General features: G+C 24.8%; 4 protein-coding genes across 13 annotated transcripts in view; 3 read left to right on the forward strand and 1 right to left on the reverse strand.

Moving 5' to 3' along the window:
- The window catches only part of LOC122852241 (gamma-aminobutyric acid receptor alpha-like), a 53681-nt gene that overhangs the window by 26311 nt on the left and 1847 nt on the right, over nucleotides 1–25523 (reverse strand). The window contains exon 2 of the mRNA XM_044151928.1: nucleotides 20655–20698. The gene's annotated coding sequence lies outside the window, so the exon portion shown is untranslated. The remainder of the gene's footprint in view (nucleotides 1–20654; nucleotides 20699–25523) is intronic.
- Nucleotides 99–3435, forward strand: LOC122852240 (rab proteins geranylgeranyltransferase component A 1). Of its 2 annotated transcripts, XM_044151926.1 has the most exons (6): nucleotides 99–114; nucleotides 244–566; nucleotides 716–782; nucleotides 860–1051; nucleotides 1127–2435; nucleotides 2523–3435. In XM_044151926.1, the coding sequence occupies exons 2-6, from the start codon at nucleotides 518–520 to the stop codon at nucleotides 2661–2663; spliced, it is 1758 nt and encodes a 585-aa protein (XP_044007861.1). In that variant the 5' UTR covers nucleotides 99–114; nucleotides 244–517; the 3' UTR covers nucleotides 2664–3435. The 2 variants fall into 2 exon arrangements, with proteins under 2 accessions (XP_044007861.1, XP_044007860.1); XM_044151925.1 differs by lacking the exon at nucleotides 99–114 and having other exon boundaries at nucleotides 174–566.
- LOC122852244 (phosphorylase b kinase gamma catalytic chain, skeletal muscle/heart isoform) lies at nucleotides 4828–8033 on the forward strand. 2 transcript variants are annotated; one of them, XM_044151935.1, is made up of 9 exons: nucleotides 4842–5150; nucleotides 5299–5428; nucleotides 5761–5936; nucleotides 6002–6286; nucleotides 6374–6464; nucleotides 6534–6768; nucleotides 6937–7020; nucleotides 7260–7418; nucleotides 7488–8033. In XM_044151935.1, exons 2-9 carry the CDS (start codon nucleotides 5337–5339, stop codon nucleotides 7620–7622), a joined length of 1257 nt encoding a protein of 418 aa, XP_044007870.1. In that variant the 5' UTR covers nucleotides 4842–5150; nucleotides 5299–5336; the 3' UTR covers nucleotides 7623–8033. The 2 variants fall into 2 exon arrangements, with proteins under 2 accessions (XP_044007871.1, XP_044007870.1); XM_044151936.1 differs by lacking the exon at nucleotides 6937–7020 and having other exon boundaries at nucleotides 4828–5150; nucleotides 7488–7828.
- Nucleotides 9206–24811, forward strand: LOC122852238 (type-2 histone deacetylase 1-like). Of its 8 annotated transcripts, none has more exons than XM_044151921.1 (10): nucleotides 9206–10896; nucleotides 12410–12633; nucleotides 15883–15954; nucleotides 17585–17849; nucleotides 17941–18109; nucleotides 21480–21663; nucleotides 21739–22284; nucleotides 22318–22500; nucleotides 22738–22914; nucleotides 22988–24811. In XM_044151921.1, the coding sequence occupies exons 2-10, from the start codon at nucleotides 12489–12491 to the stop codon at nucleotides 23386–23388; spliced, it is 2142 nt and encodes a 713-aa protein (XP_044007856.1). In that variant the 5' UTR covers nucleotides 9206–10896; nucleotides 12410–12488; the 3' UTR covers nucleotides 23389–24811. The 8 variants fall into 8 exon arrangements, with proteins under 8 accessions (XP_044007856.1, XP_044007853.1, XP_044007850.1 ...); XM_044151915.1 differs by having other exon boundaries at nucleotides 9207–9546; nucleotides 10679–10896; nucleotides 21739–22500; XM_044151918.1 differs by having other exon boundaries at nucleotides 17588–17849; nucleotides 21739–22500.

Below are 25523 nucleotides of genomic sequence, written 5' to 3' on the forward strand. Positions count from 1 at the left end.
CATCATCATCAAAAAAAAAAATGATATATCCTCTTGTTTAAAGATTATAAACATGAGAATTTTTGAACTAGAAGGAAAAAAATTTCAGCCATTGTTACACGTAAACAATTACAGGTGTGTACAAGTAACAATAATAATTGTAAAAAAAAAAAAAAAACATTATTTGCGCATGCTAAAAACAGTGCGCAGTCTCTGTTTTGGATAAATTGAAGTTGGATTATTATTTTTTTTTTATTCGACAAGGACTGGTTCCAACTTCCAGTGGTTCACCGACCAATGATGACCACTTTTGTCTGAATGTCTGAACGAAAACGTTGTTAGTATTTTGGGTGGATACATACGTCATTATTGTACATTTTGCATGACGCACCCGGCTGTCAAATACTTTAACAATAAATAAAAGTGATAGTAACTCATACTGGAGCATCTGACGATGTTCTAATTTGTATTTGATAATAATTTATTGAGCTTTAAAAGAATTATTTAAGCTGGTATTATTATATTTTGAAAATTAGATATGGAGGACGATCTTCCAACTGAGTATGATGTCGTTGTGGTTGGCACAGGTATTGATTTTTATTGTAACTTTATTATATATACTTGTATAAAATTGTTGGAACAATGAGAAAATATTATTTCAACTTGAAGAACATTTTATCATCATCATGATTGATTATTTCTTTTTTTTTTTTTTTTTTTCTTAAAATTTTTTTAGGAATGACAGAATCAATTGTTGCAGCAGCTGCAAGTAGAATTGGAAAAAAAGTATTACATCTTGATAGGTAATAATAATTTAAAAAATAAATAAAACATCATCTTGTTGTTGATGATGATGATGAATTTTTAATGTTTAATTTAGCAATGAATATTATGGAGGTCTTTGGGCAACATTTAATTTTGATGGTCTACAAAAATGGATACAAGATTTAAAATCAACAAGATCATCACAAAATGATGCTGATATTGAAATTGAAGCTGGTGAAAAATTTTTAAAAGTCAGTAATCAATATTCAACTGTTGAAAATATTGATGAAACATGGCTAATATCAAAGTAAGAAAATTATTAAATATCTTTTTTATTTTCTAATATTTTTTTTCTAATTGAAAATTTGTATATTTAAAAAAGGGATGAAGATTTGCCTGCACTTTCAACAAAAGAATCACAAACTGAGGTAACTGGTGATGAACAAGAAAATAAAACAACTGATGATAACATTGATAATGCTGAAAATAAAGATCATACAAAACATTGGACAATAGAACGTATTAAAAAAGAATATAGAAAATTTAATATTGATTTAGCACCAAAATTACTATTTGCTCGTGGTGAACTTGTTGAATTATTAATATCAAGTAACATAGCACGTTATGCTGAATTTCGTGCTGTATCAAGAGTTGCAACATTTATGGATGGTAAATTAACACAAGTACCATGTTCAAGAGCTGATGTATTTGCTAACAAAACAGTTAGTGTTATTGAAAAAAGAATGTTGATGCAATTACTTGTATCATGTATGGATCAAGGAGCTGATAGTTCAGAATTTGATGGTTATCGTGATAAAACATTTGTAGAATATTTAAATACTAAAAATTTAACACCAATTGTTAAGCATTATGTTATGCAAGCAATTGCAATGGCTACTGATAAAACATCATGTCGTGATGGTGTAACACGTACAAAACATTTTCTTAATAGTCTTGGTAGATATGGTAATACACCATTTTTATGGCCAATGTATGGAAGTGGAGAATTACCACAATGTTTTTGTCGTTTATGTGCTGTATTTGGTGGTGTTTATTGTTTAAAACGTCAACTTGATGGAGTTGTTATTGATAATGAAAAATGTAAAGCAATTATAACAGGTAAACAAAGATTAACATTGGAACATTTAGTTGTTGGTCAAGGACATTTACCATCAGAAATTATTGATTCAACTGGTGAAAATAAAATATCACGTGGTATTTTCATTACTGATAGATCAATAATGCAAGGTGAAAAAGAAAATTTAACACTACTTTATTGTCCACCTGATGAAGCTGAACAAGAACCAGTTACATTAATTGAACTTGGTCCATCAACAAATGCATGCCCACAAGGTTTATTTATGATTCATATGACATGTAAAAGAACTAAAACAGCTAAAGAAGATTTAGCTTATGTAGTTGAAAAATTTCTTGGTAATGAAGCTCCTGAACCAAATGTTACAAAATATCCAAATGATATGCATACACAAACTGTTTCATCAAATAAAAATGATGATCAATATAATAAAATTGATAATAAAGATAAACATGATCCAAAACCACATGTATTATGGTCATTGTATCTTAATTTACCAGCAAGTGACATTAAATTAAATAGTTCAGCACCAAAAAATATTCATCTTTGTTCTGGACCAGATCTTGATCTTGATTTTGATTTTGCTGTTAATCAGGTATTTTTTTTTTTTTTTTAAATATTTTATGTCATTGTGCTTTTTCTTAGCGATTAAAAAATAATTTTTTAATTGTTTTACTTATAGGCTAAAGAAATATTCAAGACAATGTATCCAGATGATGATTTTCTTCCTCGTGCACCTGATCCAGAAGAAATTGTTTTGGAAGGGGACGAAGTTCCTGGTCCAAAATTTGATGATAATCCAACAGAAGAAGTGGAAAAATAATAATAAAACGCTAAGGATTTATTTATCATTTGAAATGATAGAAAAAGAAAAAAAAGAAAAAAAACTTGACATGAAATTATCAGTGTCAATTGATACTAGCAATTTAATAATTGCTACCTATTTGTCAAAAATTTTATTCAGCTTAATAGGAAAAAGTAAATAATCAATTCACTGCATACGCAAATAATATTTAATAATTATTTAATATAAAGCTTTGAATAAACAATTTGCAATTAAGAAAAAAAAGCAAACACTCTAATAACAACACAAATATTTTTTAGAATAAACTGCCTAATAATCATACATCTGCATGTTATGTACGTAATCACAAATGTATAATCAGTAATTGATCTTTTTTTATATATATCATTGATTTAAAAATTTTCATAATCGCCGAAAGATTGTTTTACTGCTCGAATAGCCAAATTTAATTTATTCTAATAATTTTAATTTTTAACGTTAGACAATAATTATTATTTTTTCTATCAAACGAGGCTGTGAACGAAATTAATTTTTTGGCTTTACATAAAGAAAAAAGAAAAAAAAAAACAATTACTGATTGCATTTATTAAATATTCAAAATGCAAAAAAAAAAAATAATAATAATTGTATTTCACTATGGAAAAAAAAGCGTAATAGTAAAACTAAAAAATAATTTCTGTCTCGTATTTATATTATTCATATAAGATTTATATATTTAATTAACAAAAAAAAAAGTGAATGATTTATTTGATATTTATTGGCTTAAAAAATAAAAATTATCGTGGCTGTAATTTACATCGTAAATGTGTTAATTATTTAAAAATTTATCTTTATTTTTTTTTTTTTTAAATTATTTACAATGAATTTTTCTTAACTATATTATGAAATAATTTAACTGTTATTTTCCGATTTTTCATTTAAACACTTAATTTCAGTCATTGATATTAATTTGCAAATGTCCATTTTAATTTTAGCTTGAACTTGAAGTGGTAACTGAAGCACAGTATGTGACATACTTTGAAAAAATAGATCAATATGATTATCATTATTATTTGTATTATTTGATGATAAATTAACATGTTGATTATTATTTGAAATTGTTGAATCAACTGGTAGTATATTAGGATTTGTCTTAACTGTTTTATTATCAATATTTTTATTTAATTGTATTATATTTTGCTTTCCATTTGTTCCATTTGTATTAATGACTTTCATGATACTCGAATTAGTGCTATAATTATTATCTTCTGTATTTGTTCTTTTACGTTTGACTCTGTTTGATGACTTTCTTGTTGTATTTGAATTATATGATTCATCATTTGTTGTTGTTGTTGCTTCTGTTGTTAAATATGTTTGTGTTACAATTGTTTTTTTATCAAAGGTTATGTTATCTTGTGATTCATCAACTGTTGTATAATAATTTGTAGTATCAGATATACCTTCAACACCTTCAACACCTTCAACAACTTCCATATCAAGATCAAGATATTGTGTTGTTTCAACTTCATTTTCAATCTCTTGATTATCATCTAATTTTGTAAAATTACCACCATGTACTAATTCATATGTACCTTCTTCAATATCAACATTAAGATTCGACATTTTTAAATTTATTTATAGTGTATCTCTTTTCTTTATTTCAATTTGTTTTTAAATAATTAAACACAATTAGAACAATTATTTAAACACCACACATTAACTAATAAGTAACAATAATTTAACTTTGTAAAAGGTTGTTGTATGTTTACAGCATGGAGTTTTATAAGGATCGAGGTTGTCGAATCAACAGTTATTATTATTATTCGATAGTAGCGCTACTTGTGATTATGACAACAACTAACAACAATTAATGACGTCATAAAAAAAAAAAAATATATATCAACCAATGAAAAAGTGAATATTTAAAATCATATAAAATTATTTTCTTTTTATTTAATTATTATGTATTCTAGATTTTAAGTACAAAAGACTAAAATTCTAAATTCTCTAAATTATTTAAAATATGGCAATCATTGTCATTGTCATCAACGAATTATAAAAAATTTAAAAAAAAAAAAATTAAATTTCATATTTTTAACAGAAATAAATAAAAAAATTCTTAAACAATTGATTAAAAATAAAAGTTAATAACTTTATATATTTGTTTTTATTCTTTCTCTCTCTAGAATATATATCACGTGACATATTTTTATGACAAATTATTGGCTGGTTAAAATAAACCAATCAACATGCCTGATGATGTCTTATTCTAATGTGTGTGTCTTTTCTGTTTTGGCCTTGATTAATAAATAAAAATGAATAAAAAGAGTCATGATAAATAGCTAATAATTGATTAGAACTTGGGTGCTTTTGTGTGGTGAAAATTAGTTTATTTATTATTAATATACTATTGTTGCCAATAAATTTTAAGTTTAAATAATAAATAAATAAATAAAATTCATTGTCAAATGATCATCCAGAAATAATAAAATATATTATTCAATTTGGTTGAATATTATCTGTCAAGTAAGTTTTTTTTTTTCAATAAATATATCATCATTTTGTTTTATATACTTACATGACAATATATTTATTATTAAATTTTTAAATATATATTATTACTTTTGTTAATGTATTATATATTGTTTTTTTTTTTTTTCGATTAATTAAATAGTGGAATATTGATTAACCTCAAAATAAAAAGGATAAACAATGGCTAAAGATGAGGGTGATGATTTGTTGCCTGACAAAGATGCTGCAAAAGGATTTTATGCAAAATATGAACCCAAAGAAATTCTTGGAAGGTTTGTTTTTAAAAATATATATAAATATTTATTTTTAAAAATCATCAATTACTCAATTAATTATTTTTTCAATGCCTACTTATTATTGAAAAAAAATGAAATGAAATTTCTATAAGCTTAAAATCACTTGTTAATTTTTATTAATTAATTTACGTGATTTTAATGAAAAAAAAAATTAATCAAATTTAACTATTGTTAAGTAATAGATGTAACCTCTAAAAAAAATTAAATTTTTTTTTACGTTTAATTTTTTAATTAGTTAAAACTATTTTTAAAATAATAAAAAATTAAATATTTTTTTTTTTTAAACTTTATTATTATTTTTTATTTAGAGGTATATCATCAACTGTTAGAAGGTGTATTGAAAAAGAAACTGGTATTGAATATGCTGCTAAAATAATTGATATTAGTAATGAGCCACATGATGGAGTTGAAGGTCATACAATGATGGAAGCTACTATGCAAGAAGTGCAAATATTACGACAAGTTGCTGGACATCACTACATAAGTGGGTTAAAATTAATTAATTTATTTGTGTAAATAATAATTAATTTTAAACAATTAATTTTACAGTTGAACTACATGATGTATTTGAATCAAGTACATTTATATTTTTAATATTTGAAATATGTAAAAATGGTGAATTATTTGATTATTTGACCTCTGTTGTGACGCTGTCAGAAAAAAAAACTCGATATATTATGAGACAAGTATTTGAGGGTGTACTTCATATTCATGATCAAGGAATTGTTCATAGAGATCTTAAACCAGAAAATATTCTACTAGATGACAATTTAAATGTTAAAATAACTGATTTTGGATTTGCAAGAATGTTAAAAAATGGAGAAAAATTACATGGTATATATAATTTAAAATTTAAACAACAAAAACAACGTAAACAACAATGATTATTATTAAATTTTATTCAAAATTTATTTCATTTAGATTTGTGTGGAACTCCTGGATATTTAGCTCCAGAAGTTTTAAAATGTAATATGTTTGAAAATGCTGAGGGTTACGGTTACGAAGTTGATGTGTAAGTTATTTTAAAAATAATTAAATATAATTTATTGAATAATAAATAATAAATATTTTTGTTTTTTAGATGGGCTTGTGGTGTTATAATGTTTACTCTACTTGTTGGCTGTCCACCTTTTTGGCATCGTAAACAAATGGTTATGCTTAGAAATATTATGGAAGGAAAATATACATTTACATCACCAGAATGGGCTGATATAACTGATGCACCAAAAGATTTAATTAGTAAAATTCTTGTTGTTGATCCACTTAAAAGAATTTCAATTACAGAAGCACTTGATCATCCATTCTTCCATACAGTGGTAAGAAAAACAAACAAATTATTAATCATTTACTCTAAAGCTTCAAAGAAAATGATCAACTATTTCTTTACAAGTAATCTTTTATCTTCATGTACTAGTTTATTTTGCACTTGATTTATTTTTATATAAAATATAATGAATTTTTGTATTTGTAAATTATTATTACAGTTGTGGGATACAGATATTGCACCTCTCAAACGTTCACTGTCTACAAATTCACGGCGTTTAAGTCGGATTTCACAATTAGCTTTGGTAATTTCATCTAAGTTTTTTTTAATTTTTTTGTTTTTCATAACTCGATAAACTCTTTGAATTAATGCAAATAACTTGACCAAAAAATTATCATTGTTTGTGGTTAATTTCCATTGTTTTTTCTTTAATAAATTTCATTACTCTACACTAACTTTTTCAACTATTTCAACTAACAATTAAACTTTTTAATAAAAGACTCCTATTAAAATTAAATATAATATTTTAATTAATTTACATAGGAATTGAAGGCAAAATCATTCAATGCAAGAAGGAAATTTCAATTGGTAATAACCCTAGTACGAGCTGCAGTTAGAATAAAAAGATTACATACAACACCAGAACCATTATCTACCCTGGTTGCTCGAGAAGATCCTTACAGAATTAAAATACTTCGTAAAGTATGTACAAAAAAAAAAAACACATTATTTATAAATATAATTTAAATTGTATATTTTAAATTATTTCAGGTAATTGATGGATGTGCTTTTCGAGTTTATGGTCATTGGGTGAAAAAAGGCGAGGGTCAAAATCGTGCAGCATTATTTGATAATACAGCTAAAACCGAATTAAAACATTTGTATGTTAGTAATTTGAGTAGATAACCAAAGAAAATATTAATTTATTTAAAAAGTGTGCATAAAGTGACAAATTTTTAATATATTAAAATTCATTCAACTATTTTACTATAAAAAAACATGATTGATAAATTTTTAAAAGCTATATTAAACGCGAATAAAAGCAATATAGTTAACTTGTTATAAATATTTTTATAATAATCTATATTTACAAAATAAAACAAAATAAAAATACCAAAAATTTAGGAAAAATTTACAATCAAATTTCGTAAAAAAAAAAAAAAAAAAACAGTGAATGCGTTTTCTAGTCAACTATATAGATATTTATATATGAACATTGTTTTACAATTAATTTATTTTTTTCTTTGATTAGAAATTTAATGTTCAATTTTATTTTGATGATGTAGAATCAATTATTAAAGAGATTATAATATAAAATAACAAGTTTTTTTTATACTTCTTTTAATTCTATTTTTATACTAATTACAAATTGGATTAACAAGTATTATTATTTTTTTTTTGTTTTATAAATAAAATAAAAAAATAAATAAGATTTTGAATCAAAGTAAGTGTTAATCCACACCCAAGAAGCCACAACTGTTTTTAACTGTTTAACTCAAAATAAATCAACATGAGTTTATAGCCCTATTAATTTCTAATTTAATTTTTTTTGCTTTTCCTGGTTTAAAAAAGTGCCTACATGCAATGTTAATGGTTCAACAGTTGTTTTGTTTTCTTAGCCCTTTTAATATTACAAAAAAAACTATTCAACCTTTGACATTAACCAATTTTCATAAAATTATAAGGGTCAAAAGGATCAAAAAGTTATTAAACTTCACCAAATAATTGAACAAGAATTTGATAGACAATTGATGATTTTACCGGATGTATTTTAATCTTTCAACAAGGTAATAACAATAATTATATTTAATAATAATAATAGTAACAACTTGAAGAGAATATATATATTTATAATAAATTTTTTAAATATATTATCTTCAATGATAGTAGTGACCTCACATGCTAACGCAAATATGTTTAAAGTGAAGTTGATATTCTCTCCATGCTCTCATCAAAGCACATGCATCTCCAAACAAATACATATACAAAAAAAAAAAAAAAATTCATATATGAAAATTGCACAAGTATAAGTGTAACCGTATGACATGCGTTTTAAAAAATTTTATCGTAATCATTATTATTTTTAAATATTATACATGTGATGATAAATTAAAACCAATCAAATTCATTTTTCAAACAAAAGTTATCGTTATCCTAGCGACATTGTATATTATTTTTATTTAAAAAAAAAAAAATAATAAAATAATAATTAACATTAAAACCACATGCATAGCAATGTGAGCGGGGTAAAGAGAGAGAGAGAGAAGAGATAAACAACAAAGCGCGTGTGTGAAAGATAAAGAGAGAGAGGAGAGACCCAGGCAATCGCAGAGAGCGTCCAGATTTATTTGTGTGTATGTGTGTATATATGTATACCAAATAATAACTAACACAACGAAATTATTCTGATTTAAAAAAAAAAAAAAAAAGTTTATGGCAACGTTGCACAAACGAGCAAGCTTCTCCTCTTTTTCTTTCTTTCCCTGAGCTCTCTCGCATCACGAGCAGCAGTACCACCACCACCAGCACCCAACAATGTGCTATATCGTGGTATAGATATATACGCACATGTCAGACAGAGGAGCATGACAAAAGGTGGTACAAGAGGGTGACGCCGTCGCGTTTGAGATCACTCGAGTGAGTATTTGCCCGGGCGAGCCGGGTATCCGTGGTCCAAGTATATTAAAAAATTATTTTGACAATAAAAAAAAAAAAAAGAAATTCATTCAACAATACGTGTCATACTTTTTTTTTTTTTTTAATTAAAAATATTCAATAATGTCTATTTTTGAATAATTCTACCACGTGTACAAAACTGAACAAAAGCTAGGTAAGAAAATTTCGAAAAAAAATGTGCTTTTTTTTAAGTGTGAAATAACAGAAAGAAAAAAAAAAAAAAAAAGATTGCTACCAGCATTGTGCCAATTTAATTATTTAATACAAGTGTTGTAAAATAATTTTTTTTTTTCTTTAAATTTAAAAGTGACGTAATATAAAATTAATAAAAAAAAAAAAACTACATAAATAAAATAGTAATAAATGGCAAAAATACCAATTAAATATTTAAAAAAGATTAATTGTTAAATCGCAAAAAAACACCGAACGGGTTTCATATATAATATTATATAGTAAAAGTAGATATAATAAAAAAAAAATTTTTTTTTTTTTTGTTCTTTTTCTTTGATGTATAAAACACACACGCCCAGGGATTGCTTATTGCTACGTCACATGGATAATTCTGATTGGTTGAATATTGTTAACATGACGTCACGAGACAATCGTCAATTGGCTGAATAAAAGTTGAGCCAGAGTCCCGGACACGTGAATCGTGGCTAAGAAAGCATGGCTGTGCGCAGTGGTTAACACTTGTAAAAATGTTACTGCCACGCGCCAGATCGATCAGGTTATAAAGTGTAAAAAAAAAAAAAAATTAAATAATTCTAATAAAATCAAATATTAAACTCTCAAAGTTTAATAAACAATAAATAATATTTTCATCATATCAAGCATCTCTAATAACAATTTAGAAAAAAAAAAAAAAAATTTCAACTTAATTTTCAACTAAAGTAAACGGTGAATAATTAAAAAAAAATAATGATAAAATTATTATCAATATAAAAACAATAAAAAAATAAATAATCTGAATATAACGAATTTATATAAAAAAAAAATTTACAATATACACGTTGCTTTATCGTTTCAAGTGTGCTCTTTTCTCGCTCTCCCCCCACCCCTATTGCAGGGGGCATGTACGTGCCTGTTATTGTACATACACATGTATACGTGCATAATCAACGATTACATATATGATTAACGCGTGTGTTAGTTATTTGTGCATCTTGTGATATTATTTTTTTTTATCAAAACTCCGTGGACATTTAAACTGTTTTTTTTTTTTATTGCTTCTTTGTTTATCATTATAATAATAACATTAATTAATTTTTTTTTTTTTTATAAATCAGATTGGCATATACTCTTTGTAACGTGATTTTTAAGAGTTTGTCCTTACTTGGCATCGTGTTAAAAAATATATATAAAAAACAACGATTGATTTCTACGTGAAAGTGGCAGCGTGACTTGGGGTCCTGCTTCCCCATTCTATCTCATTTTTTTTTTTTCCCCTTTTAACTCCCCCCTGCTCTCAAATTCAACGCAAGCACCAAATCGACCGACCAACCAAGTAAGTACAAACCAAAATTAAATACGTGCAATATATATTATTTATATATATATATAAATAAATGTATTTATGTGTGTTGAGTTTTTTAAATTGTCTTGGATAAAATCACGTGTAGAATATGTCAAGCGTTTATACTCATTCGGCCTCATCGCGTACCACGCCCGTTCGCCAGGAAAAAAAATAAAAAAAAAAAGAAAAAACCGAAGAAGCGAGAAAAACATAAATTAAAGTAAAAAAGAAACGAAACGAAACGAGGTTGTGTGTTCCCCACTTTTTTATTTCATATATATTTTTTTTTTTTTTTTTACAAAGTCGTTTCACACTGTTGTCATTATTTATCATTCAGTGCAAGCTAAACGTGAGCTCAACTCGAAAGAATAACTTGTTGTGTGTATGTTTAAAATGTTTTTTTTTCTTTTAAATTTTATTAACTGATTAAAAAAAAATAAAAAAAAAAACGTTTTCATAGGTGATAAGTACGTTGAGTGTTAAATATTATGTATTTGTTTTTTTGTGTGACATAATTATAAGTGAAAATTTTAAAGCTATATATTTGTGCTATTACATTTAATTAAATTGTTTTTTTTTTTTTTAATTTTTGTAATATATAAGCTAAAATGATTAAATATTTATTAAATTAAAATTTAAAAACAATTCTTTTGTCAGTTAAAAAAAAAGAGTCTCCCGCTATTCGGATACCTCCGCGTGGAGAATAAATTCATGCCACGCTGCCACATTCGGTTTTATTCGGTTAACTTCGACAAAATAACAACATACGTTTTTAGCTTGACTCACCTATTTTTTTATTTTATTTTTTTTTTTGCATGATTGTGTTGTATGTTTATGCCAAGGCATCTGGCTGTCTTATTTTATTTTAAATTATTATTTTATGTTTATGCTAAATTACGGTATTTTTATAGACTAATTTTTATCCACTCTACAGTTATGTTTGATTTTTTCATTGAATAAAAAAAAAGAGAGAAAAAAAAAATTATCATCTTATCATTCTGTAAATATGTTTTTTTTAGATATGTCAAATAATTTTTTTAATAATATTTTTTTTATTATTTACAATTTGTATTATGTGGCTTCATTTGAAAGTTATATACATTGTGTATATGAGAAAGCAGGGTATCCCACTTCCATTGGCCAATAACAAAAAAAAAGAAAAAAAACTCGTGCATTTGGTTTTACAAGTGTTGTTGGAATAATCGTGACGGTTGACCGTTGCCAAGTGTGAATTGAAAGAGCTCTCTCGCAATCGGTTGGTTGAGAAATTTTTGCGGTATAATATACACACCACTAACCGAGGAAGTCGCATCAAAATAATGTTATTTTTAACATAAAATTATCTTTTTTTTTTTTTCTTATAATATCCATCAAAGTAGCAAATAAACCTGCAAATTTTTATTTATTTATTTTGGAGCTAATTGTAAACATGACATTTTCATCTGACATAAACAAACACGTGTTAATATTATTTCTAATTATATTAATTTAATATATGTTTCAGATTTTTAATTTAAAAAACATTCCAATCAATTATCAAGGAATAAAAAGTACATAAACAAGAAAAAAAAAAAAAAAGCAAAATGAGTCTTGAAACATTACTAGAAGCAGCTCGGTATGTCGAGCAGCAAGCATTAAATAGCAGAGATGCAAGTACATCCTCGTCATCTGATCATTCGTTTGCTGTTGCGCCGCACTCAAATCATCACAACTCAAACGAGCCACGTGGTAAGTCACACTTTAATCCCCCTACTACTACTTGTATCTTAAAAACTCTCCACCTTTTTTACCGACTACAACAACATCAACAACAATAACAATAACAACAAGCCAAACATGTACCGATAATATATTTTTTCAACTTTAAATCTACACACACACAGAATGTTGTACATGCTATGTTGTAATATTGTTGTTGTTGTTGTTTTTATTAATCTTATTGAGCTATTAATTTAAATCAAAAACAAATTATCCAACTAGTCTAGCCTCAGCACTTAAATATATTATTTAAATATTCATCATGACTTTTTGCCTTTAAATTAAAAAAATATTATTATGTTAATTAAATTTTTGTAGAGAAAAAATATAAAAAAAAGAAAAAAAAGGTCATGAATCTTTTGATATGCGAATGAGTATAAAAAAAATATATATTTAAATAAAATTAGCAAAAAAAAAAAAAAAAGTGTCATTTGCGTGAGATAGATGTAAGCGAGGGGGTTGTGGGTGGTGTTGGGAGGGTATAAAGAGGGAAGGAGTAAAACCGGCTATCGACCAGCCGACCACGTGATCGTGTATATAGTTGAGAAATATAATTTTTTCATTTGAGAATCCCTGGGATATACAAAACCCATATGAATCGCACGCGTTTTAAACCACGCGTTTGTCGTCTCCAAATTAGGTATGATTTTCCTGTTCTCAGTGTTTCTCATATTCATGACATTTGACGTATTCTTATACCCTTTTTTTTTTTTCTTTTTTAAAAATATTATTATTTTTAATCTTTATCATTTTCCTGTTGTTGTTATTTTATTTATTTTGAATTTACGGATGTTCGGGTCACTGGACTCTCTATAAAATCTGTATGTACTGTTGAATTTTACTCCAATTTAGAAAATTATAATTTACACTTTAATAAAGAATACATTTTAATGCGAAAAAAAAAAATTTATTATCATTTTGATACGCCCCTTTGATATTTTTCTTTTATTTTCTTCTCTTATCACGTGAAAACACTAACCTTCAACGAAATAATAATAATATTTATATGTATTTCTTTTAATGAGTATATTAATTAAAATTTTTCAGTTAAAATAATATTATTGTCAATGAGATATGACAAGAAAGAGAGAAAGAGAAATTAAAATTATATACAGTTATTTTTTTGTCTTGTGTATCAAAAAAAAATTTAAAAAGTTATTACAAGCAATTTTAATTTCATGACAACAGTGTGCAAGTTGTTGTTGTTATATTTTCGAGTATAAACAAAAATTTAAAAGTATAAAAAAAAAAAAGGCGCATATTCACTTTTGCCCTACATATTATTAAATATAAAATTAAATATGGCATTTCAATATGTCATTAAATTTAATATTTTTCTAAAAACATCTGGCAATGTTTTGTAAACTGGGTCTTACAAGTCATACACAATGATAAATGATGATGATAATAATAATTTGGGGTCTTGTATTGATGAAATTTGCCTCTCACTCTTATGTTTTTTCTTCTTTTATGATCAAACTTACTGATAATACAGAGGTTAGCATGCGCAGTTACGCAAAATTTAAAATTAAAAGAAAAAAATTTTAGCAGAAACAATATTGCATGATTATAATTTAACACAAAGTCACATTTGAATTTAAAAATAAAAATAAAAATATTCAATATTTCTGGTTGAATTGATAAGTGAACCAAATTTCTTAATTAACAATATTATAAATATATTGAAGGAAAAAAAAAGGACATTTATTGTTTGACTTTAAGTAAACCTTGATAAATAAAATAGTCAATAGATGATTGACAAACTAACCCACACAAAGCAGCACAATTATTGCAAATAGATTATTAATATTGCAATTAGTACTTAGATCATGAATATCGAGGTGCTATTAACTTAAACAATTGATTGACAAGCTGTCTTAATAACTCACTATGATTTCTAACAACTCACAAACTCACATTGCTCATTCAATATTTTCTATTCTAAGTTTAAAGGGACCTAAGTTTGATAAGTGTTTTTTTATTTTTTTTCCTCCACAACCCTTTTAAAAAAATACAAATTAAATATTCAAGATTCTTTGTTTAAAGATAAACATTTTTTGTTTTATTTTTTTTTGCATCGAATTAAAATGCATATATACAAAAGAGGCCGTAGAGGAAACTTTTTTTTTTTTTTTTTTTTTAATGAGCTAACTAGGCCTTAGGCAAATGATTTCAATGACTTCTACTCTTACTTCAACTTAAAATTGGCAAATGACTCTCATCTAAAGTAAATAAACATAATTTTTAAAATTTAAATTGTAATTTTTTATTGACTTTGCCACAAAGTAAGACAGAATTTTCAGCTCACAATATTTTAACGTCATATAAAATATACATGCTGTTGCCGGGGTGGTGAGGAGACGTAGACGGAAAAGCACGCGGTATTTTTACAGTGCGCATGCACTCTGTCCCCGGCTATTTTCCCCACCATGCCATGCGGTTTGCCCGGCCGCGTGGCGTCTTTGATCAATTTTCAACGTTGCCAAATCTCTTGATTCTCTCTCCTCTCTTTTATCACACACATACATACCCACACATGTGGATTTATATATTTTTATGGTTCCCGCAGTCCTGACCTGGAGGATCCCGGTGATTTCTCTTTTTTTTTTTTCATCTCTCTCTCTCTTCTGCGCAGCTATTTACTCCCGCCACGCAATTCAACTTTTCCATTTCCCGCCACACAATTTTTCATGATGCCAAGCCTTGATCAAGGAGGCACGTCAACCACGTGCAGCTGAGAAAACACTTTACTCTTTTTTTTTTTTTTTTTCCCATTTTTAATTATAAATTTTAGATTATTTAAATGATTGCAATAAAAAAAAATCAATAAATATGACATATAGAAATTTATTTATAAATTTATATATCATATATATATTTTTATATCGAAAAACTTGTGTAAAAGTTTTTAAATTATTATTTTTTTTAATTTTATTTGATGACCTCAGTGAATGGTCACGTAAACGTCATCACGCGGTCACCTTGGGAGCTTGAAACACGTACAAACATGCATTCTCTCAAGTCTCCGCAAGATGGTAGCGCCATTCATTTGCAAGGTCGTGCAAAAAAATTTGCAAAAAAAAAAAAATTATACAAAATAATTATAATCCAAATCAAACACAATTTTATTTCATGATTTGTGTAAATATTTATAAATTAAATTTAAAAAAAAAAAAGGAAATTTATAATTGATCTTTAAAATTTTTTTTATATTTACAGGTGTAAAAATAAAAAGAGAACGTATGGAACCTGATGATTTATTGTGTGAAGAAAAAATGCTCATAATTGATGGTAAGACATAGATTTTGAATAAAAAAAATACTATTACTTTTGCAGCATGTTTTTTTTTTTTCATTTGATTGTTTTTCAATATAATAATTTCGCGAGTTTCTATAAAATAAATTTCTGTTGATTCTTTTTCTAGAACTTTCAAAGAGTTTACAATAAAAACTCTCAGAGTAGTTTGAGCATAATTTTTTTTTAGCTCAATAATTTACTCATAATATTTTAGAATCAGTATTAATTTTTTTTTCCGATTTAATTTAGTTAAAAAAAAAAATACTTTGAATATTCAATATATGATGTAGTTAAATTAATTTTTAAAAATTAAATACACCTGTTATACCTCGAGTTAAAAAAAAAATATTACATTGTTATCTTATCAATGTTATACCACGTGATATAAATGATAAAAATAAAAATGTTTCAACAATTCCACGTGGATGAACTGTCATGATGAATACTCTTAAATATTGCAGACAAAAAAACCCAATAATAATAATAATAATAAAATAATATCTACACGTTAAAATTCGTATTGTATTAAAGAGTGGGAGAATTCATTGAATAGTTAAAAAAGTGGGGAGAGAGGTCGTCTGTGTGAGTCCAGGGTAACGTAAATTAAATCATCGTCCGATGTTTGCTCGTCTCTGTCCTTAGATTGTCGCGGACCGCGAATACATTAAGCTCTTACAATATAAATTTGCAATAAATTAATTTTTTATAGATTAATTATTTTCTAATTTTATATTAATAATAATGTTTAAATTTCAATAGCAAGTAAATTAAAAAATATGGGGGTTTTAGTATTTGCTGAAGAGTCACATGTTCATGAGCACATGAGTATCGGAGAAAATAAAATTGTAGTTATTAGTGCAGGTAGTTGTGCTAGTGGTAGTAGTAGTAATGATAATAATAGTAATAAAAACACAGGGGTTGTTTGGGAAAATAAAATATACGAAACACCACCAGCACCTAAGAAAAAATGGATACAACATTATCTGCATGGTGAGATATGAAATTAATAAATTGATAAGAATTTCGAATTGAGATAACGAAAATAAAAAATAAAAATTTGCGAAATTGTTCAAATTATATCATGAATTTTAAATTAATCTAATGACTGAATTAAATTCATGATATATCTAATAATTACAGCAATCAACTGTTGTAAATTATTTATATTTTCTTTATATTTTTATTTTAAGATAATTAAATAAATTAAAGAAACAAAATTTATAATTCATCTTTTTAAAACAGGAAAATGTTTTAGAGTATAAAAAAAGAAAACTAACTTTAGTATGAATGAGCTTTGTAATTTATAGAAAACTACAAGTGTAGTTTGCTTGAAAGCATGAACGATATGTTTCAGCTGCTTTGAATAAAGGTTGAAAATTAGGCATGACAATAAGTTTAGGCTATTCAATGTCCATTGAAAAGTCTTGGAATGTATCCCGTTGACAAAGAATCCACCTTCTTTAATTTCATTTCGTTTTTTTTCTCAGAAGAAAAAAAAAAAAAAATTAACCATATAATATACATTTTGTATTTAAAATTTCCCAAGTTTTTCTACACTAAATGTTTTTTTACGGAGGCTGTTTTATTCTCTTGATATAATTGAATTTGAAAAAATTTTTTACAGAAGAATATCCACATGAAATAAACAAAAGAAATGGCAATTCAATATTTCGAGAGAGTCCAGTTATATCAAGAGCACCATCAATAATTCATCATACTGAAACTCAACATCATCATCAAATTGTTCATCAAAATAATCATAATAATACAACGCACCAGACATTTATTGATAATAACAATGTAAATCACGCACAAGCAGGAGCTGGAAGTACTGGATCACTCATTATTGACGTTGATCAAACTCAAGACAATAAAAAAAATAAAAATGGGTAAGAATTTAATTTTGATAAAAACCAAATAATATAAAATCTAATTAAAAATAATATTAAATTGTTTTTTTTTTTTTTTTTCTTTTTCAAGACCATGTGTAATTAGATCTGGTACACGAGAAGTTCATAATAAATTAGAAAAAAATCGTCGAGCACATTTAAAAGAATGTTTTGAAATATTAAAAAAACAATTACCAGCACAAGACGAAAAAAAGTCATCGAACCTGTCTATACTTCATGCTGCAATAACCCATATAAAGGTAAGTTCTTGACGATCCTTTAGTTTTAATAATAAATTATTTTAATGTACATGGTAACACGCAAAGGCCATGGAATGTACAACGTGATGAAAATTATAATTAATATGATATTTTCGGTTTTATTATCTCTTTTTGTTTAACATTCATTACATATTCAAAATTGATTATTATTTTTTTTAATTTAATAATTGAATAATTTAAATTATAACATCATATTTTAAGGATAAAAAAAAAATAATAAATAAGCCAAATTGCATAATTGATTTGAACACAAAATAAAATCATTTAAAATTTGATTTTAAAAATAAAAATAATAATTCGAATAACAGTTATATATATTTAATATAAAATAAAATTTATTTAAAAATGATTTTTTATTTTTTTAAATATCTTGGATTAACTATTAATAACTTTGAAAAATTTATATTTGAATTTTTTTTTTTTTGACCAGTCAATTTTAAAAGATTTAAAAAAAAATAACTTTCCTCTTGCTTTCAAGGTATTCAACAAATTAATATTTCGATTCTCGTGATTTTTTTGTTTTTTTTTTTTTTTTTTTATTTTGAATACATCAATTTATATAAGTCAATTGGTTATTTCGTTACGTGTTTTGCCAAATTCGGTAACTAGCATTGTTTTTTACTTTTTTTTTTTTTTTTTCTTTTTTCATTTTCAACAACGCGAGTATTAAATGTCAAATGTGCCAAGTTTAGATACTCATGATTAGTATCTGATTACTTTGCTAAATTAATTATTTATTTAATTATGAAAATGATATATTTATTTCTAGTGTTAATTAAAAACGTATAAAAAATTTGAAAAAAAAAAAAAACGTAATGTAAATTATAAAAAAAAACATGTCGGGTAAAAGTTTTAAATGACCTAGTTTAAATAGACAAATTCGTTGATCTTTTAAAAGTAGTTTTCGTTAAGATATTTTTACGTTGTACGTTATATGTTTGTTTGTCGTGTATATAAAAAAAAAAAAAAAAAGTCAAATCTCTCAACTTAGATTTAGATATAGAATGATGTATTTCTTTTTTTATTTTATTTTCTAAATAAAAATACCAACAAGCAGTTTGAAAAATTTATAAATATTTTGATTATTTTTAAAATTTAAATAGTCGTCAATAGTATCATTAATTTACTAATTATACATCAAGACTTTTACAACAAGTTTCACTTTGTTTAATGTCTTAAATTAAATTTTCAATCAAGTGTTGATATTGTATAATTAACCGCCCCCCCTTCCCCCAATATATAATGACAGAAAAAAATGAATTCTTCTTTTTTTCGACTCAAAAAATTGAAGAAATAAAAAAAAAAAAAAAAAACCCATGTGTTGCGTAATAAATTACGATTAACGCATTTGTTAAAAATGCTTTTTTTTTTTTCTTTGATGCAAATAATGAGATGCCTGACCTTCCTCAACCAATCAAGAATAACAGACAGTCTGATCACATGATCATTTTGCAAAAAAATAAATAATTTCTTTTACTATTAAAAAAAAAAAATAATTAATAAACATTTAATTTTTAAAAGTATAATTATATTTTATCAAATGATTTATATAGTTTTAAATATTCATTGATATTTTACTTATATTTTATATTGAAAACAAGCAAGTGTCTGAAATCAATGACGCATAAAATTGACTCCCACGTTTTGACTTTTGTCTGACTAATATCATTTCATATCGTTCTCTTTCCTGTTGCTATATGCCACGTGATCGTGGCCATCATTATAATATTACTTAGCACGTAGTACTTATCGTTCATTTGAAATAAAAAATATATTTCTTTTAAATATAAAGAGAAAATTATTTTATATTAATTTTTGACATGAAAATAAAGAGAAATCAATCAATTGATTGTTTTAAAATTATTAATTGTCAATATTTATAAAAACTACTTGACCAAATTAATTTTTGATTATGGTTTTGTAAAAAAAATTAAAATCATTATTGCTATTATTTTTTTAACGTTTGCAAAACATCCTAATGAAATAACTCAAAATCTACCATGTTTATCAAAAAATAACTTTAATTTTCGTGATATTATTTTTAAAATAAAACTATTCAATTACGAATAATATAGTTTTATAAATATCAAAAAAGAAAAACCTGTTGGATTGTACTAAGACACATTTCAACCTGTGTTGTTATATTAACTCCAACAATATATATTAAAAGTTGATTAAAAACAATATAAAGATTAATCAATAATTGTTTTTAAATTAAATTGCTTTATTGTTAATTAAAATAATTAACCCCATCTAATTTTTAATTAAAAGAAAACAAAAAAAAAAAAAAACAACAGGTTGAATAGACTGTATTTCTGACCTATCCACTAGCATTATTATTTGTGCTATGTAATTATGTGTATTTAAAAAAAAAAAAACACATAATAAAGAGTCGTGAAAAACAAAGTATATATTTAGACATAAATACGGAAATTTTTTAATAATATTATCATGATCATTGGCTAAAATTTCTTACTGATAAAAAAGAAACATTTTTTATAAAAACCTTAAAAACTATTCTTACCTTAATTCAGCATTAAATCCATCGAAGAAACAAATCCGCCAAATCTATAAACAAAAAAAAATATAAATTAATTAGTTATATTTTTATAAAGAAATTAAACTTTTATCAATTAATTTAATTATCATATATTTATTAATAGAAAATAAACTGATCAAATAACATTTCTTCAGTATGAAAATGTTATTTTTAAAATGAAAAATTATCGACTCGTTTGAATAAATTAAAAAAAAAATATATAGATGACAAGTTTCAATGATTACATATTGAGGTATTAATATAATTTTTTTTTATTTTGATTATTTCTTTTGAAAAATTTGCAAAAAAAAACCTTGGCAAAACTCCAACTCTGTCTCCAAAAATATGACGGTCACAGAGAAAGTTATAAATTCTAAACAAAAATACATAATATTTTTTTAACAAAAAAAAAAAGAAAAAAAATAGGATAAAGGTCTTACGGCTATGTTGAAGGATTCTTAATTTAAAAAACATACATATTTATATATGAAAAAATTGTTATTGTTAATCAGCATTGTGTCAGAATAAACGCGTGCGCAATGACCTTTGACCGGAAAGAACTTTTTCTATTTTTTTTTTTTTTTTACATCTAGAATCGCACGTGTACCTAGTTCAAATGTAGATACAAATTCTTGGCAACATGCCAATGATGTTTATCCAATGAAAGACAATTTAATATTAAAATAAGTGTGTCAATCTTTTTGTGTATGATTTTCATCACAAATATATAAAGAAAAATAAAAAAAAGATTTCGACGTCACTTGATTATTTAATTAATTAATAAAAATATATATTTTTCGTTTGTTATAGATGTTGAAAAAAAAAGAACGTGAATATGAGCATGAAATGGAAAGATTAGCACGTGAAAGAATATCATCACAACAAAGGTTAACTCAATTGAAAAAAGAATTATCATCAAAATGGGAACACATTGATTTTAATAAACTATTACCAGAACAAATTTCTACTGTTGATTCAATAGTTAATAAAAATGGTAAATATCATATTATATAGATGTATAAATTCAATTATAATAATCAATTTTAAAATTATAAAATTATTTATTTAGTTACAGAAAATATGGATGTTGATGTAACGACTTTAGCACGTGATGGAACAATATATAGTAGTACAAGTAGTCTCAGTTCAAGTAGTATTACAGCAAGTTCACCACAAAATCATCAAACAAGTACAACATCATCAATGCATAGTCAAGTTTCAACAGCAGCTGTTGTTTGTCAAACCCAGGGTCTTAATTTGGCTAATAATATTAATAACAACCACAATAATAATAATAATAATAATAGTAATAATAATAATACCAATAGTAGTATAAATATAATAAATAATAGTAATAATAGTTGTAATATTAGTAATAATAATAATTTACGTGAAAGTCCAAATTCAAGTCCTGGTTCAACAATAACAAGCATTCCAACATCAGCTCAAGATAAATTAAATAATTCCAATGTACATCAAATACATCTTCCGTTAAATGCACAAGTTATAAATACAAATCATCAAAATATTGCAACAATAATGCCAGCATTACAACATTTAGGACCAGGAATAAGAGTTATACAAGGTGATAGACAATTATTAGTAACTCATCCTGGTAATAATGAACCACGGCCATTAACAATTGCTGTACAAAATTCAAATGATCAAACAACAAGACCACTTATTGTACAATCAAATTCAACTGGTGATGCAAGACCAGTTGCACTTGTTGTACATTCAACAACTCCAAATGATAGAGTTACACTTCTACATTCAGGAAATGAAGGAAGACCATTAGTACTTGCACATCCACCACCATTAAATAACACGAGTATGTATGAATTTTTTCTTTGTCCATATGATGATGTGCCAAAACAAAATGATTTAAATAATTTATGACAAATTCGACAAATAAAAAGATATTTTGATCAAAATTTATATTTATGTTTATATATATATTTTTTTTTTTGTAAATTCAATTTAATTTAATTTAAATAAATATATTTATTTATTAAGTTAACGTCCTCTGCATTTCGTGCTTTTAAATAAATTTGTATATTTATTTTAGCTGCACAAACGAGAATAAGATCGGTTGATGCACAAACATCTCATAAAATGATTGGTGGTGTTACTTTGGTTGGTGGTAATGGTTCAGAATTAACACGTTTACCTGGTGGTGCTGAATTAAATATACTACCTGGTGTATTTCGTTCTGTTAAATCACAACCTCTTACAGTTCAAGGAGGTAATTAATTAATTATACTTGTTATTTGAATAAGTAGTTAATAAAAAAAAAAAAAATACATTTTTTATTATAGGATTGTCGTTGAGTCATACAGGTATATCTCTACAATCATCTAGTGGTAAATCAACATCATCAGTTATACAAACAACTTCATCATCAGATGGTATTGCTCATATTGTAACACAACATTCATCATTAACTGGTTTAACACCAATGACTGTTGTCTCACAAGGAAATCAAGTTACAGCTCATATATTAGGTACATCAAATTTAACTGGAAAAATGATAACAACACCATTACTTAAATCAGTTAATCAAGTACCAATTGTTAATGCACAATATTTAAATACAACAACACTTGTTAAACCAGTTGTTGTTGTTACAACATCATCAAATTCAATAATATCATCGTCATCATCATCATCAATACCATCTAGCACACAACCTTCTGTCACTTCGCATTCCAATGTTTGACTAAATCGACAACCAACTAAATTCGTTTGAGTTCAAATGACTTTATTTATTTATTATTATTTTTTTTTTCGTTATTTTTTCTTATTAAATTACTATCATTATTAAAAGTAACTTATGATTTTCATGAATAATCATAAATTATTATTGTAATTCAACAATTTTTAGTTTTTTTTAAAAAAAAAAACAAAAAATGTTAAATTAATTGACAATGATGGATTATTGTTTAATGTCATATTTCGAAATCCAATTATACTATCGTATGTGGTGTAAATTAATCAAATCGTAATTATACCACATACATCAAAACAGAAAAAAAAATATGATACATGCAGTATGCATCCTTGAGTGACGTTTAAAAAATGTTACATCAGTCATCAGATAAAATTAACGTAACATTTTTATTCAAGTGATTTTTTTTTTTTTTCTTTTCTTTTTATATTATTTTTAAAAAACGTACTTTGGTTTATCAGCTACTTCGGATGATAATACTATTAGTCTTTTGGTAAAAAAAATTATTTATTTTATTCAAGTTTTCAATTGACGCTTATTATCAATTATGCGTTATTTATTTTTTTTTTTTGGATAATTATAACCAGTGATTGCTTTAATTAAGAAAAAAAAAAAACTAAATTACAAGACCAAAGGCAAATACAGATTCATGCTTATTATTATTACTTTTAAATGTAATTATAAAAAAAACAAAATCGCAAAATAGATAAATGCGAAATTAATATTATATATATGTTAACTACTGAAATTATTTAATTTTATTAACAAACATACTTTATATTCAATTTTATTATCAACAAACAATTGTTGAGTGTTTTTTTTTTTTTTTTTTTTAAATAAGAAAATTGAATTCACCCCCCAAATGTTCGATAATAAATAATTTCTTTATATGATTTTCATGAAAAATAATGAAAAAAAATAATGTAAAATTAATTTTAGTCTGTTAATGTAAAAAATAATTAAATAATTTAAGTTTAAATTATAATGGTGTCAGGGAAACACGATGACTTTTCATTAATCGTTTTTAATTTTTTATTTGTTTTTTTTTTTTCGGGAGTTGAGTGTATTGTATAGAAAAAAAAAAAAAAGAAAAAATAATAATGATTAATGATTAACACATTGCGTGCCTATTGTGTTCATTAAACATTTTTTATTTATATAAAAAGAAAAAAAATCATTGTATATTGTAATTATTTTAAATATTTTTGGAGAAACTTGTTAATTATTTTGGCTATTGAAAATCGATAATTGAATCAATGTTTAAATTATTTGAACGATTTTTTTTTTTTTTTTTTTTTTATATAAATAATATGTAAATGGTTCAACGAAATATTGAAATGCTGATTAAAGTTTGTAAAAAGCATGTTTAATTTATAAATCGAAAAAAAAAAAAAAAAATTTAATTACTTAATTGGCACATGATATTCCATTGGAATAAAGTTTAAGACTGATCAACGTGTAAATAATATTTTTTCAAAATTTCTTTTGTCAATTAACAATTAAAGAAAATTTATCGTGTTTCCTTGCAAAATAAAAAATAAATAATAAAAAATAAATATTTCTAATAAGTGTCTTATAATTTATCAAAATTTACATATGCTTCAGAAAAATTTTCCAGTGATATGTACACGCTCAAGTGTGATGATTTATGACCGTTGACGGCCTCGAAATAAAAGTTATTAAATAATTTCGTTTGTAAAATAGTGATGTAATAAAAAAAAAAAAAAAAATATATAGAATTTTTTTTCTATTTAAACAATGAAAAATCTTGATTAAAGAATAATTTTAAGATGCTCTTTTTTTAATTCAATTTTAAAGCGATAAAACAAAAAAAAAAAAATTCTAAAAAAAAAAGAAAAAAATAACTAACTTTTAATTATTATTATTATTATTTTTCCAAGAAAATCGAACGTTTGGGTGATTGATTGTTAAATAATAAAAAAATTCAACAAATTTATTAAACAAAATTTGTGGCTGGTAAACCAACTAAAACTTGTAAATATAAAATTTAAAAAAATCAATAAGAATTAACAAAAAAAAAAAAAAAATCTATGGCTATATATAAAATTTTTTAAAATAATAATAATTGTATTTCTCTTTTCAACATTGTAAAAATAATTGAAAAT

Source organism: Aphidius gifuensis, linkage group LG3 (genome assembly GCF_014905175.1).
Source record: "Aphidius gifuensis isolate YNYX2018 linkage group LG3, ASM1490517v1, whole genome shotgun sequence".
Taxonomy (NCBI): domain Eukaryota; kingdom Metazoa; phylum Arthropoda; class Insecta; order Hymenoptera; family Braconidae; genus Aphidius; species Aphidius gifuensis.

What these genes read in the sequence shown, in the direction of transcription:
- LOC122852240 (XM_044151926.1), top strand. Translation starts at nt 518, where the DNA reads ATGGAGGACGATCTTCCAACTGAGTATGATGTCGTTGTGGTTGGCACA. An exon ending in TGTCGTTGTGGTTGGCACAG is followed by an intron (nt 567 to 715) that starts GTATTGATTTTT and finishes AAATTTTTTTAG; the next exon opens with GAATGACAGAATCAATTGTT. An exon ending in AAAGTATTACATCTTGATAG is followed by an intron (nt 783 to 859) that starts GTAATAATAATT and finishes TGTTTAATTTAG; the next exon opens with CAATGAATATTATGGAGGTC.
- LOC122852244 (XM_044151935.1), top strand. Translation starts at nt 5,337, where the DNA reads ATGGCTAAAGATGAGGGTGATGATTTGTTGCCTGACAAAGATGCTGCA. An exon ending in TGCTGGACATCACTACATAA is followed by an intron (nt 5,937 to 6,001) that starts GTGGGTTAAAAT and finishes TTAATTTTACAG; the next exon opens with TTGAACTACATGATGTATTT. An exon ending in TACGGTTACGAAGTTGATGT is followed by an intron (nt 6,465 to 6,533) that starts GTAAGTTATTTT and finishes TTTGTTTTTTAG; the next exon opens with ATGGGCTTGTGGTGTTATAA.
- LOC122852238 (XM_044151914.1), top strand. Translation starts at nt 12,489, where the DNA reads ATGAGTCTTGAAACATTACTAGAAGCAGCTCGGTATGTCGAGCAGCAA. An exon ending in CAACTCAAACGAGCCACGTG is followed by an intron (nt 12,634 to 15,882) that starts GTAAGTCACACT and finishes TTATATTTACAG; the next exon opens with GTGTAAAAATAAAAAGAGAA. An exon ending in AATAAAAAAAATAAAAATGG is followed by an intron (nt 17,850 to 17,940) that starts GTAAGAATTTAA and finishes TTCTTTTTCAAG; the next exon opens with ACCATGTGTAATTAGATCTG.